The 15,212-nt window shown below is 37.6% G+C and overlaps 2 protein-coding genes across 4 annotated transcripts; one reads left to right on the top strand and one right to left on the bottom strand.

Annotated features, from left to right (window-relative positions):
* Positions 1-2,607: 2,607 nt before the first annotated feature.
* On the bottom strand, positions 2,608-4,871 carry rpl36a (ribosomal protein L36A). The gene is made up of 5 exons (XM_029441036.1): positions 4,815-4,871; positions 3,957-4,062; positions 3,596-3,663; positions 3,384-3,506; positions 2,608-2,688 (listed from the first exon to the last, which is right to left on the bottom strand). Exons 1-5 carry the CDS (start codon positions 4,815-4,817, stop codon positions 2,668-2,670), a joined length of 321 nt encoding a protein of 106 aa, XP_029296896.1. The 5' UTR covers positions 4,818-4,871; the 3' UTR covers positions 2,608-2,667.
* Positions 4,872-5,287: 416 nt separating this feature from the next.
* Positions 5,288-15,148, top strand: btk (Bruton agammaglobulinemia tyrosine kinase). Of its 3 annotated transcripts, none has more exons than XM_029441030.1 (18): positions 5,288-5,411; positions 8,748-8,910; positions 9,035-9,139; positions 9,732-9,813; positions 10,055-10,177; positions 10,273-10,334; positions 10,647-10,834; positions 11,281-11,343; positions 11,438-11,492; positions 11,601-11,680; positions 11,982-12,109; positions 12,347-12,418; positions 12,873-13,044; positions 13,255-13,474; positions 13,615-13,679; positions 14,165-14,283; positions 14,378-14,535; positions 14,670-15,148. In XM_029441030.1, exons 2-18 carry the CDS (start codon positions 8,770-8,772, stop codon positions 14,739-14,741), a joined length of 1,905 nt encoding a protein of 634 aa, XP_029296890.1. In that variant the 5' UTR covers positions 5,288-5,411; positions 8,748-8,769; the 3' UTR covers positions 14,742-15,148. The 3 variants fall into 3 exon arrangements, with proteins under 3 accessions (XP_029296890.1, XP_029296888.1, XP_029296889.1); XM_029441028.1 differs by having other exon boundaries at positions 10,052-10,177; XM_029441029.1 differs by lacking the exon at positions 5,288-5,411 and adding an exon at positions 7,107-7,204 and having other exon boundaries at positions 10,052-10,177.
* The last annotated feature ends 64 nt before the right edge of the window (positions 15,149-15,212 follow it).

Raw genomic sequence — 15,212 nt, 5'->3', positions numbered from 1 at the left:
TTTTGTGATTTTATTAAAACAGTCAGAGGAAATCATCATTTCCATCACACCACAAAAAGTTGTTTTAAAATAAATAATATTTAATATACCTTGTGTTTTCAAAATATATTAATTAATGGTACTTATAACTGCACAATTTTCCAAACTACAAAACATTTTTAATGTGATTATGTCAATTTGTATGCATTTTTAGTTTAAATGTGTTGTGATGGGGATAACATTGTGTGATGGAAATGACTACATGTGTTGGAAATGACAGGTCACAAAAACATTTTTAAACAATGTTCAGTTTTATTGTCCCTGACACAAAAAAACACATTTTTAAGGTTAGAACTTCATCATCTAAACTTTAACCTTTAAGCAGATACAATAATTTGGCAGAAGATTGCTGGAAACTGCTGAAACCTACAAGCAAGTTGCAAATGTTGCACTTACTATTTAGCGCTAAACAAAAAAAGTCCCTGATTCATTCTCTTTGGTGGTTCCTTGTCGGTGAATAGTAATTGCAGATATATTTTTGAACAGCTAACCCACTGACATTTAATTTAACATACATTATTTTCACTGATATGAGCCATAAAGGCCCTGTCACACATGTCCGTACGACAGAAACGTATGCTGGCGCATACGAATATTTGTCAGAGTCCAAATACGTCCAACTTTTCATCGGATCGGAAAAGTGAACATATACAGATGCGCATGTCTAACCTATTGATAGCGCATCACTTCCTAATACAAAATGTATCAGACGAATACCCAACGAATGCATAACGTATACAAACATATGGCGTATACAAAATATCGGCAACACGCTAGTTTGCGTAGATATAAGGTAAGGTATAAGTAGTATTTGTTAAGAGCTCACTGTGTTACGCTGGGGTACGTTGTTGAACGCTGATGTTTTGAGCATGTTCAAAATTACCGGACGTATCCGACGTGTGCTTCATAAGATATGCAGACGTTACGTGACGTTAGACATACGTGAATACGGAATACGTAGTATTTATCTACGTAAATATAGTACATAAATATAATATATAAATATAAAATAATATAATAATTTGTTATGTATGCATCAGCTACAACACCGCTGTGGAAAAGTTGGACGTATTTGGACACTAATTTTCATATACGCCGACGATGGAAATGACAGGGACCCCAAGGGACAGGTGTTCTTTTTATAAAAAAAAAAGACATGAAATACTAATATATCTTACAACACATGATACATTTCATTAAAATGGCCATTCATGTATCATTTACACATATAATTAATATTAGGTCAATATTAAATTCAAAACTTAGGTTTGAATATCCAAAATCAGGCCCAGGAACAAGAAATATACAGAGAGAACACATAAAAGGCAACTTTTTATGTAATAAAAATGACTGTTCTGATTTAATTTTTGTATGTTCCTTTTGGTGTTAAGTGAATGTCACAAAAATAGGAAATGTGTTTTAGTTTTTCCTATTTCTGCCAGGGACACAAAAATGACGATAGTTGAAGAATCACCCATATATTGAAGCAGCCTAGTAGCTGCATCAACGTCTGCACGTCAACAATTCAAAAACACGTATTGTCACTTAACATTGAATATACTTAACATTGAATATACAGATTGAGTTTGACTTTATTTTAAGATGCACAATTTTTCAAAAGCTATTTTATTTTTTAATGCAGCCTGAGAAGAACATTATATATATATATATATATATATATATATATATATATATATATCTCTATCTATAGATAGATAGATAGATATATATAATGTTCTTCTCAGGCTGCATTAAAAAATAAAATAGCTTTTGAAAAATTGTGCATCTTAAAATAAAGTCAAAATCAAACTCAATGCGAGTCGCAATGTTTGCCGGTTGGACTGCACAGATTTGATTGGCTGCGTAGCATCACGTGGGATGGATAACTCGCATGTAATTGGTCTGTGAGTTTCCTGAACCGCTAAACCAGTGCCGTAAACACGAGAGAAGCTGCGCAGTCAAAATTGAAAATCCCTTAATTTATTGATTATAGGTCCGGATAGGTCGGCGTCTGGGTCCGGATGTTAGTGACCCCTGCAGTAGGTTGTACTTGGCTGCTATAGAGCGGTGCAGCGTTTAGAAATAAAGTCATTGTTTAACAGAAGCTTACGAGATTCTAATGTTGTTCTTCCACAAGTTAGTAAAGACCACAATCGTGAAAATGTTACATATTGCTATTTTTTTTGTGCTAAACATTGCATTTTGACAGGAAACCCTGAAGTTGTGTTCCTATGTGGGATATGCATGTTTTTTTATTAATATAAAACAAAAAACTTGAGCAGCTCTTTATTAATGTTATACGAGCAGTAGCCACAAAACCCTTTTATTGTCTGCCTGAAAGACAACTAAATAAACAATATTGATTGAATCGTTAGTAATGAAGAACAAACTATGATAAGTATGATTTGAGTTTAGATCTACTTTAGAATGGTTGAACATGAGCCGGGTCAAACAGACCCCGAGTGTGACTAAGAAAACGAAGATCCTATGAGGGTTCAATTAACTTGAATTGTGCACACCTGCCATGCATTGTGAAACAGATGTGTAGGAAAAAGACAAACTTCAAAGTATGTTTTAATACATTTATTGAAAATAGCGACAACTTCCTCCAGAAGACTAGCCCACAGTTTAGAACTGGATGACCTGGCCCTGTAACAGATAAAAAAACAGGTTAAAATGATGCTCAAGCAGAGTTAAAACAGAGTCAATGATATGTGGTTGAAATGCTGCTGGAAGTTTAAGAATGCATTTACAATTGACTTAAATTGATAGTTTGTAGTTTTGCATTTTATTATATATTTGTTTTTGTTTTTTTTTAAAGGGAACCGTTACAAATTAGGACCCACATTCTGCTGAAATTAGATCTGGTCTGACCCCTACCCTACCATAAATTCACAAGCATTTATGGTCAAGAGCCAGACTCCTTAGTATACATAACACAAATAAATACTAAAAACGCAAGGGGCCAGTAGATTGCATATGATCAATTTGTTATTTAAACAATATTTAGTTGTTTCACTGTATACCAGTCTCCTGTATAAACGGCATGTTATGTGTACCACAGTATAATGAACCACCACATGCATCTAATGATATCATTTGAAATACAAGTAACGCATCCTTCTTTTGATAGTAAATTTGTAGTAGATTATCAAAATAGTGAGACAATCACAAGTCCACATTGTTAGCCATGGATGATTTAGAAAGCACTTCGGGGTGCACTGCAAAAATAAGACCTTCAAATTGACAATCTGAACAATTCTGAAAGCATTAAAACACTTGAAAAAGTACCGATGAAATATTGTGGGGCTTCCCATTCTATCACTAAATGAAATAACGCTTACCTTTCTCTTCTTGTCACCACCCAACTCGAAGTGCTTGCATCTCTTGATGGCCAGCATTCGCTTGGATCTGCAGTTAGGCTCCACGCACTCCAACCTCAACACAATCTTCTTTGTTGTCTTAGCCTGAAAAGACAGTAAATCATTGAGTCCGATTTCAAAACAGTGGCGCAATACTTTCGTGACATTCAACAGTCTTAGAATTCTGAGCTTACCTTTTTACGGAAGATGGGCTTGGTCTGACCACCATAGCCGGATTGCTTTCTGTCGTATCTCCTCTTACCTGCAAAACATATAGTTTAGCTACATTTCCATGACACCTCATAACATACAGAGATATGTACACACTATAAATAATTGGTCTCTTAGCCATGTGTGCAATGTACATCTTCATTTAAAAACTAAGGACTGTCAGATCTCTGCAGATATCATCTACACATGTGACACTCAACTTATTATCTGCAACTGTAGTAATTTCTCAGTGTGGTCAACTTATCAGCTGTAAAATTGTGTGACCAGGTTTGTAATTATCCTATACAAAAACAAACAATATTCTGTTCACAAAATAAGATGTACCCTGTGCATAGAGGGAATCCTTTCCCTTCTTGTACTGGGTCACTTTGTGGGGCTGGTGCTTCTTGCACTTTTTGCAGTAGGTCCTGCGGGTCTTCGGGACGTTAACCTGGTCAACACAAAATAAACAAATTTGCAATAAACCTGGTAGCATACAGATATATATCCTATATAAATACACCAAATTCGATATGGACAGTATGGAAAATTGACACCCTCAACTATTGATTGCCATTATAAATATAGAAGCATTAAAAAACGTTTTTAAATGGATGCTAGCGCCAATGGCTGCGCTAATTAATGGCGTTACATATACAAACTAACGTTAGCTAGCTAAACTAAGAGCACACCAGGACGGTTTCGTGGTTTAAACTAACAATATAGTTTCCCGTTAACGTTTTTTAAAACGGCCTGTTATCTGTCATAAGACTCATTTAGCATGTTAACTGTTAGCGCCCGGGTCAGGGTAAAGCCAGGTGACGTTAGCTAGTGAGCTAACGTGTTAGCATTGTAGCTACTTAACGTGAATTCAGTGCAAAATGTGCTTTGAAACATGTGACGCTGCAATAATATTAAAGTTAAAATGCTACCGTTTGGCATAACGGTTAAGTTGACTGACATTACACCTTAATTTCTCTTAAATAAGAAAAGGCCCGTTAAAGTGGAACTAAGCATCTAGCCACAAACACAGCAACATAGTTAAATGACAATCTATCGGCGTAAAATCTACACAATACTACCATAGTTGCATGTATCAAAAGATTGTTAACATATATGAGTTGACTAGACGCAGTAAACCAACATTAATCGTCAAGATTGAGTTAGATTCTGTAAAGTGTGTTGGTGAGAAAAAAATCCTACCATGGCTACGTCCCGATGCAGAGGAAAAGAGAAAGACAGAGGCCGGAAGCCGCTCCTAATGTAGTGCTCAGCGGGCACCGGGCTGGGGAGTCTGCCCCCTAGCGGCGGGACATATCAGGAGGACAACAGCTCCACAAAACAAACAAGATACCAAACAGACTTACATTTTAGGTAAATGCTGGGAGTTATTAATTTAGTCTTTGTAGAACACAATGAGCAGACTTTCTAATGCCTGCAGAAGTTATCCATTAGTAGTTTGTTTTTTCTCTTGTCCCTGCAATACTCAAACTGGCAGTTTACTAAATAAAAAAATCCCCCTTAAAGTAAAGAGTTTAACAATATGCATGACATAAATATGGTCTTGTGTTAATGTTTAGCCCGCTTGAACTTATCAACAAAACTGTCCTGAGGGCTGATATGAAAATGAGCAGGAAGAAAAAGAGGAAGTTAGCAGAGTTCCTCTCAGTGGGTGTGTTTAAGCTTCTTGCATCACAGACTAACACACATTTTATGGAAGACGACTGAGGCAAAGGTTCATGTCACCACTTCAAGCCTTAGTAGTTGTCTGTCTGATGCTTGACTTTTTTGGGTGCCTAGGTAAGTGTCAAAGCTCTTTAAATGTATAAATGTTAAAAACAGCTATTTGAATGCATTTCATTATAAGGACTGGAAAAAGTAATAGTGCGTATTATGTAGACTTGTGCAAGTACTACATTGAAACCCACCAACTTTCAGTGTGTATGCAAATCCTAAATTAAGTATCAACTAACCACATAACTATGTCAAACCATAGTGACATTATCTACTAAAATGCGAAGATGTTATATTTGTTTCTGAATGTTTTGTGTACAATTATAGGCTGGTGTATTCTGCTGTTGCTTTGCATGCTTTTAAATCTTTAGATAAGCACATCTTGCAGCACACACTATTGGTTTAGATGTGTTGTGGGGTTTTAATCAGATAGTGGTTTCATGTGGTTATCTTTATATTCTAAGCATGACAAATGCCTTGTATGTTGTGAATTTATACATTACAATTCAAAAAGTTTCCCTAAAATAACTTTACTTACATGCATTACAGAGAACCCTAATTCCTATTTGTGTATTATGCAAATAGGCCTCCACAGATCACCTCAATGTTAAATTGATGTGGTATCTTCATGTGTCAGAGAGTATTCGTTGTGGTTAGATTGAACTCTTTTAACTTGTACTGGACATCCTTGTCACTCTCTCACAGACTCACATACACACACATTTTCTTGCACATACGACTTATATGTCAGGAAATGTCAGGAAAGAGAGTATCTTGACAGGTTCCTGTTAAACTCTGTTATGACGTGTTTGTGTTTGCTGTGTCATATGTAGCGGAACAACATTTTTAATTTCATCCTATACATAGGTTTATTAGTGTTTATAGCGTATTTAATTTGCGCCTTTTGTTGCACTGCCATACAGTTAGTGTCACTATTGGCAGTATTTAAAGGTTACAAAGATCATCACTCTCACAGCCACCCAAGAAAGGGTGAAAATATATCAAAATATATGGTATCTTGCGATTAGATGATTTTTAGAAGATTAAAAGAGTTGTTTTAAGGACACACTTTGGTTACTCACGACTTTTGAGCTACTGGGAAGCTGCCTTGTGTACAGTAACAAGTGCTTTATAACAGATAGAGTTAAATGGATAGACATAGTATATATAATTCTACAACCAAAAAACACACAAGCAACTGAGAAAATAAGCATTTGAAAGTGAGAAAAAAACAGGTACGTAACATCCATTTTAAATGTGAAATGACATTTGAAAGAGAGACATAAAGTCAGGTTGAAAAGCTGCAGGACACTGGGTTTCTTCTCCCTTTATATTGCAGTACAGAATTGATGCAACTTCCCTATCGGTTCATCTGTGTCAGCCACCGTGCGTCAACTCCCTTTAAAAGAGACTACAAAAAAACTCTCCTTCTGGTGGCCATGAAACAGTGAAATATGGACGTGCATTTTCAGCCGACTGGCTCCACTTGATCGAAGAGAAAGAGATACATCAGTGTGTTGATCAGCCATTATCAGTGTTTGTTGACCTCTACAATCAAGTTAGTGATGTGAGAAAACATTAAGGGGCAAAGAATGAGGAATGGGTAAACAATGTTTCACAGAATAGGGAACACTGCTGTTTGTTTATGACGGCTCAAACAAAACCAATAGGTAGCGTCAGTCTAGTGTGAAGAAATGTTACACTCCTGGTTAGCAGGGAGTGACAGAAGCTTCTGGTGGCGTTACAGTTACAGTTCAGATGATAGAAGGAAGTGCTAACAAGCTGAAAATAGGCTGAGCTGAAGTGAACACATCTGACCGAGACTAACAGACAATTAGCATTCAGCTGTGTGCCAAAGGGTGAGTTTGAGCATCTGATCCGTGTTTCACCTGGCAATATGACTTCCTACCTTTAGTGCACTGTGTATTCTTGTAGTATTTTAGAATAATATGTGTTTTTAGACAGTGTTTGCTGAATGCAAATACATCTGTGAATAGTGATTTCTGGTTTGATTTTAGTTCTGCAGTCGGTTACAACTAAAGCTGATCTTACTGCGTGTGTAGGTGATAATTCTACACACTGGACTGTCACTGGCGTATAACGTTTGACTTTTCTCCAGCACTGTACTGCCAGTTCATTCTGAATAAAACACCCATCTACTGTATATAGTGAATAATGTTTCATGTTGCTAACTTATATTAGGAGCATGTATTTGGGAGCTTTTACAGAATCGACATTATCCTCATCTCTTAACAAACATCAGTGTTTCTCTGCCCCACTCCACTGTAATCTAGATATGGTTTTCAATAGAGACCTTGTCTTGTTTTGGAGGTGCATGTTTCAGTTTAGCACTAGTGGTCTGTAGGTGCTGAAAACAAGACACAATAAGCTGTCTAAAAAGAGAGACAGCCTTTTTAAATTGCCTACTTATGTTATTATAAAGGTCAAATGTAGATGTGTGATTGAGAGAAAAGAGTAGTCTTGTGATGGTGAGATTGTTTCACATCTTTTATGATGAGTTTGCCAGTAAACTCATTTTATTGAGATGTTGTTTACATACTTATTGTGTTATATGAACCGCATTATTAACTGGAATTGCTGGATCCTAAAAATAGCATTCAAAATGAGACTTAGAAAAGTAATAATGTGTGTATGTGTGTGTGTGTGTGTGTGTTTGTGTCTGCGCCCTATTAAGCCATTTAAAAACGTAAAAATGTATGTGACATGAAATACAATCACCCAAAACTTTTTCGATGCACTCCATTGTGTTATATATCACAACAATCTGAGAAACAGATAAGGAGTGGAGGGAAAATGCCAACCAATCATGTTAGGAATACATAGTAAACAAGGGACAAAATCTCCTTACACAGTTTCCCAGCACAAAAGCATTCAGGTCACTGAGCTGGTGTGATGATGACCAAGATACAGTGGCTGAGGGAAACAGATGTGACATGGGGGGTGGGGTGTTTGGAAACGAAAAGAATGTTGCTGGCAGGAAAATCAGGGCTTATGCAAACTACAGCTAATCACACGCTGATATGTGCTCACATTCATGCTGCATGTCTCCTCATCGTGCTCCACATCTCTTTACTCACCTGACACAGGGACATTGCTCTGACTCTATGAATTTGTGGGCACATATTGACTAACATTCTGGTAAAATACATGTTATTAAGGAAATGAAAACATTGAATAATTGAGTGTGAAGCGCAACATAACCCAAAAGTGCTAAGCTAAGCGTAGAGATAAGAGTCACAGCTGTCAGTAAAGCGATTACTGACAGAGTCGAGGTGTGAATGTGCGGTTCAGTGTCGGTCTTACACAAAGAAAACACTCGGCTGAGTGTTATGTTGCTATTATGCTTTACAAAGGTCTTCATTATTCCTTCTTCCCATGTAGATTAATCAATCCTGACTGAATCATGTCAGAGAGTGTACTGGAAGAAATCTTCATAAAACGATCTCAGCAGAAGAAGAAGACCTCCCCTTTGAACTACAAGGAGAGATGGTTTGTTCTCACCCAGGAAAAAATAGCCTACTATGATTTTGATGCTGACAAAAGGGTACGTCTTTGGATCTACAGAACAACTTTATAGAAATAGCATCACATTTGTCTCAGATTAATGTTTGCTGACAACTGTGCAGCTACATCTGAGTTACCTGACTGTTTCCTCATCTGTTAAGCAGAAGCGAAAAGGAATGAGAGGATCAGTTGACATGGAGAAGATCAAATGTGTAGAGACGGTCCAGCCAGAGCCCAATTCACCACAAGAGCGCATGTATGCTTTCCAGGTAGACATCTTTGTCAATTTACTTCTATAACAGAGAGAGAATCTTCCGAAACTGCCTCATGACAATTATGAAGGTATGCACAATCAACAACAAACAAACTATCACGTTTTGCTTTCACTCCTACCACTACGCTAGGGTTCGTTTGTATCCCAGTATCAGTAACTGTAGTTAAATAACGAAGCATGGAATATATTTCTTATTTCATTTTTTTCCTTGGCAGAAAAAATCCTGCAAAAATTAATAATGTGAAAGTCCATTGCTAAGAAGTGAAACCATCTCTCACACTCAAATGAACTAAGGGGCTTTCAGTGACTGTGCAGGTGTTATATTACACATTAACTCACACAACGAGGTGCCAAGAACAAGGTGTCTGGCTGGCTTTGACCATAAAAGTAACAGAACTTAAGCTGTTTGTCTTCAATCACACGCTAGCATTTGTATAATTTTCCTTCAGCTTTAGTCACACTTATAAACACATGTATTTCCTGAGCTTGTAACTTAAGAAATAGAAAATCCCCCAATGTCTTGAAATGATGGACAACTTTGACAAAAAAACAGCTGATGGGTGTTTTCTTTTTCATTTTTGCCACAGATAATTTATGATGAGGGTCCGCTGTACATCTTTGCAAAGAATGAGGATGTTCGGGCTCAGTGGATAAAGAAGCTGAAAGAAAGTTAGTATATTTATAGAAATGTACAAATGGTGTTCATGTATCTTGTCAGTTACAGTATCTCATACAGTATTTGCAATATTAGGGCTTAACGTCACCCAGTGCCTGCACAACAGAAGAGCTGGGAGCACATGCAAATGCAAGTGTTGATTTAATGTAAATGTCCTTTGTGTGTGTGTGTGTGTGTGTGTGTGTGTGTGTGTGTGTGTGTGTGTGTGTGTGTGTCCATACTTGTGCATAGTAGTGTGCTACAACAAGGACTTCATGCAGAAGTACCATCCTTGTTTCTGGGCGGATGGGATTTGGCTGTGCTGCAAGCAGGAAGTAAAACAAGCTATGGGGTGCAAGGTGTGGGATAGTAAGAACGGTGAGAGCGAGATTCCCTTTAGTTTGAAATTGGCAACTAAACTTTAGCCTTTGACTAAATGATTTCATTCATGTATTACATTATGTCATTAATAGGCTTTAGATCCAAAGCATCTCAAAGGGGATCCGGGAAACCTCTCCCTCCTACCCCAACAGAGGTATAAACAAATATTAACTGATTACAGTATTCAAGCAACATTTATTGTCATTTTGAAACACAGGGTTGCACACCGAAATGCAGTTGTAGCTTAGTCTTGTATGCTACAAAATAAAAATGACAAAACGAAACAGTAATGCACTCCTGTAGTGCATTTTTCTCATTTGATTCAGGAGGAATGTAAACAGCAGCAACAAAAACACTGGTGAATTCTCCACGCAGACTAAATTCAACATCAGAGAAACATTGTCCATCAACTTTGACACAGACTGTCAATTTCAATAAAACATCCAATAATCATCTGTTTTTCCAGGAGAAGACTGTTCGACCTTTACCTCCACAGCCCCCTGAGACACCTTCCCCCTCTGCAGGCATGACTGTCATAGCCGAGTATAATTACGCACCCATGACATCCCAAGACCTGGAGCTGAAGAAGGATGAAGAGTACACCATCCTGGAGATGACTGATCATAACTGGTGGAAAGCCAGAGACAAATATGGGTGAGAAAAAATGTAACGCAAGATGAAAAATCAATGTTTACACTTGATCTAATGACTCTCTATGACAAAACGTGAGAGACGTGCCGTCTAAACTGTGGAATAATAGCAAGTTCATATTCATTGAGGTGCATAGATTAAATAAATGAAAAGGAGTGCATGGAGAGCAGGAGAAAGCACCAAGAGAGGACATGGAGAATATGTTTGTGGATGTGCTTTTGTTGTATTTGACCAAATGAATTTCCCAAGCATCCTTGTGCAATATAAATATAAAAAAAGAATATTTCCTTTATAGCACTACACAAATATTCAAATATAGATTTGCATATTTAGTTTTAGTAGCAAGAATTTGCGTATGAGATGCTTCTGTACTCGTGTTTGTGAGTCCTTCAGTGTAAACATTTCTTTACATTTTATATAAATAGAATATGTTTTGTTTTGTTTTGCAGAAGTGAAGGATATATACCTTGTAATTATGTTGTGGAAGCTGAAAATGGGCTAGAAAGATTTGAGTGAGTATTGGCACTATTGTCTCTAAATTGCAGTTTCTTGTCATCGTAAATGTATCATTCTTATGTTATGTTACGTTCACATTTATTTTCACAGCTGGTATTCCAAGAATATGAACCGTAGCCAGGCAGAAAAGCTGTTAAAGACTGAGGTGATCTCAAACTGACAGTGACAATGACTCAATGATATGTTTGTGCGCCTACAACTTAGTCGAACTTCGCCGGACAACATTTGAATTTGTTTGTGTGTTGTTTTCCAGAACAAAGACGGAGGCTTCCTGGTACGGGACTCAAGCAAGGCCGGGAAATACACCGTGTCTTTGTTGAGTAAGGGTGTAGGGTGAGTAAGTTCAGTGGTGTTAAACACTGCTGCAATAGGCTACTGTATCCACTGGCTCCGGTCATGTGTGAACGTATCAAAAGGCAAACTGTTTGTTATGAAAGCGGAAACAGTGGGCCACAGAGGGAGAGAAATGTAAATTATTCATGCAAAACCTGGACTAATCTGCCTGCAGAACATTTGTATCACAGGGCTCTGTAAGAATGAACTGTCTTGTGGATAAGGCTGAGAAGATATTACTATCTATGCATAAAGCTGCGACTAAATCTACCTAAAGATACTCTTCTCTTTGTCTCCACAGGGACACTGGTGGAATCTGCAAACATTATAACATCTGCACCACTGCACAGAGCCAGTATTACCTGGCAGAGAGGCATTTTTTCAGCACCATCCCAGAGCTCATCAACTACCACCAGCACAATGCAGCAGGTTGATACAGCAGCTGTGAATATATGGATATCTCATAAAGCATCTTTCAGATTTAAATGATTTTATAATTACAATAATATACTATGAAAATGCAGTTGTCACCGCAGGAAAAATGAAATGACTTAACAGGGGGATGGCAATAAAATATAGGCAAATAGGATATTAAACAAATGGAAACAGTCAAAGTCAGTGCATGAAAAATGTTGACTAAACATGTTTTGTAATCTCCCTCACTAGGTATGGTTAGCAGGCTGAAATACATTGTATCTAACCGGGCACTGCATCCATCAACAGCAGGGCTTGGCTATGGTAAGATTATGACTATATCAATTTACAGTATTAATATATTCCCTTGGTATTCATAATGTCTGGTGATTAACCTGTTGTGACTGATTAGAAAGGTTTCTCTGTGTACGCAATTTATAAACCATCTATTCTTTGATGCTGCATGTGTTAACATAATGATCATTTGTTAGTAGGGTTAAAGGGCACCAGCATTTGTTGACAGCACCATCTGTTAAGAGTCCCTTGATTGTGAAGGGAATAGTTTGACATTTTGGACAATAAACATATTCGCTTTTGTGCCTACTAGCACCTTTAAAATCTGTACAAAAAAGACGTGTTAAATGTGTTCTTATACAGTCTTTTCATCTAACTCTCAGCAAGAGAATGAAAAGCGTATTTTGCAGAATTTGGAACTATTACTTTAATTTGAAAGCTGCAAGTATATAATTGCTCCTTAATTCTGTTTTGTTTGCTCCAGGTTTGTGGGAGATTAACCCCCGTAACCTCACCTTCATCAAGGAGCTGGGCACTGGTCAGTTTGGAGTGGTGAAGTATGGAAAGTGGCAGGGCAAGCACGACGTTGCCATTAAGATGATTAAAGAAGGCTCCATGTCAGAAGACGATTTCATAGAAGAAGCCAAAATAATGATGTAAGCGAAACTAAATGAGTTTGGACTGAGCTGACACTCTTTGGTCATTCAGCTGCTACACTGGAAGTGTCTGCAGTTGAAATGATAGTGACACTTTTGTGCGCTAGACTGATAAAACGGTGTGATGTGTCACACTGAGAAGTGTAGTTTATATAACTTCTGTGAGAAAAACCAACACAAAATACTTCCTTCTCCTTTTGCTTAAACCAGGAAGCTTCGGCACGAAAACCTGGTTCAGCTGTACGGCGTGTGCACCAAACAAAGACCCATTTATATAGTGACTGAGTTCCTTTCGAATGGCTGCCTGCAGATGTACCTCAGGGAGGGACTGACGCAGCACCCAACAGCTGTCCAGCTCCTAGAGATGTGTAAAGACGTCTCAGAGGGCATGGCCTATCTTGAGTCACAGCAGTACATCCACAGAGACCTGGTGAGACACATAGATCTACTGTAGTGCGTACAACAGTTCTGGATCATTGTATCATGCTGTGTTGAGATATACTGGGATTAGGTATTTGTGATGTTTAATGATCACACTTAAATAAAGAGGGATATTTGTTTTGTCCTCAGGCTGCCAGAAACTGTTTAGTCGATGGGAATGGCACCGTGAAAGTGACTGACTTTGGACTGTCAAGGTAAAAAGTTTCACATGAGTTTCGAGCAGACGGAGGCACGTTGGTGCCAAATAGAGAAACTAAAATCCCCTTGCTCTCTTTTTAGCTCAGTGGTGGAAAGTAACTCGTACTGTTAAGTAGAATTCTTAAGTAATTCTATTTTATGCTAGTTTATAATACAACTCCACTATATTTATTTTATAGTTTAAGTGAGTGGTTGCTTTGTATATTAAGATTACATACAAAGATAATATAAATTCAAACATAAAACAGTATATAAAGTATTTCAAATCAGTTCCACTTCAACCAACTACAAGAGTAAACTGCTTGTATAAGTAATACTTATCGCAGGGGGCATTGTTCCTTTACAATGAGTACTTTTACTTTTGATACTTTAACCCTATTTAGTTGATGATCCTTCTGAACTTGTACTTTTTTCAAATGCAGGTTTTTAGGACTTTATCCTGATATAATACTGTAATATTTCTGACACCACTTCTTCTTAGGTATGTCTTAGATGATGAGTACACAAGCTCAGCAGGTTCCAAGTTCCCTGTTCGCTGGTCGCCCCCTGAGGTCCTCCTCTACTGCAAGTTCAGCAGCAAGTCAGACATATGGGCATATGGTGAGTAAAGTATGTTTTTAAAATGCCCTACTGCATTTCTGGTCAGTAATAAGTGTGAACTATGAATTCACACACTATTTCTTTAAACATTTAGGGATTCTTCTGTGGGAGGTGTACACTTTGGGACGGCTTCCGTATGAGCGCCTTAACAACAATGAAATAGTGGATCAGGTGACCCGCGGCCTGCGCCTCTTCCGCCCCCAGCTGGCCAATGACAAAGTCTACAGCATTATGTCAAGCTGTTGGCTTGATGTAAGTGATTTGTTTATTGAGTTGTGGGCCTCAGTAGAGGTTATGACAATGACATAGTACAGACTCATCATAGTATATGCAAATATTTTAGGAACACAAATGTCACAGTCTTCTGTTTTTGTTTTTGTTTTCAGAAAGCAGATGAGAGACCCACCTTCCAGGAGCTGGCGCTGAGTATTCAGGATGTGCTGTACGAGCTCCAGTAGATCTCAAAATAGTCACAACACCCCAACACAAACAGACAGTTGATCTCCACAGAGAAGCATCTCCGTCTGTCCCTGGAAAACAATCATTTAAACAGTTTACAGCTTGAACATGGGACTGCACAGCCACACTGAGGTCCTCTGTAATGTGAATATGTGTAATATGAATATCGCTATATAATTTACTGATTAGAATAGCCTTCCTGTTACATTACTAGAAGTACAGTCCTACAGGCTAGCATTTAAAATGTGTATATTTTATTGAAGGTTATCTGTCTTAATTGTACCCTGTGTATTGTATTCCGTAGAATCTTTTTTGAAATATAGACACATATGTATGTGGAAACAAGCTTTGTGAGAACATATCGAATTGCACAAATAAAAGCCAAGTATGCTGGGCTTTGAAATGACTGAAACATCATTTGAAATGAAAATTACAAAACATCAAAACATCTGATAAAGCTTTTGTTCAAT

Source organism: Cottoperca gobio, chromosome 10 (genome assembly GCF_900634415.1).
Source record: "Cottoperca gobio chromosome 10, fCotGob3.1, whole genome shotgun sequence".
Taxonomy (NCBI): Eukaryota; Metazoa; Chordata; class Actinopteri; order Perciformes; family Bovichtidae; genus Cottoperca; species Cottoperca gobio.
This window is presented reverse-complemented; position numbering and strand designations above follow the sequence as displayed.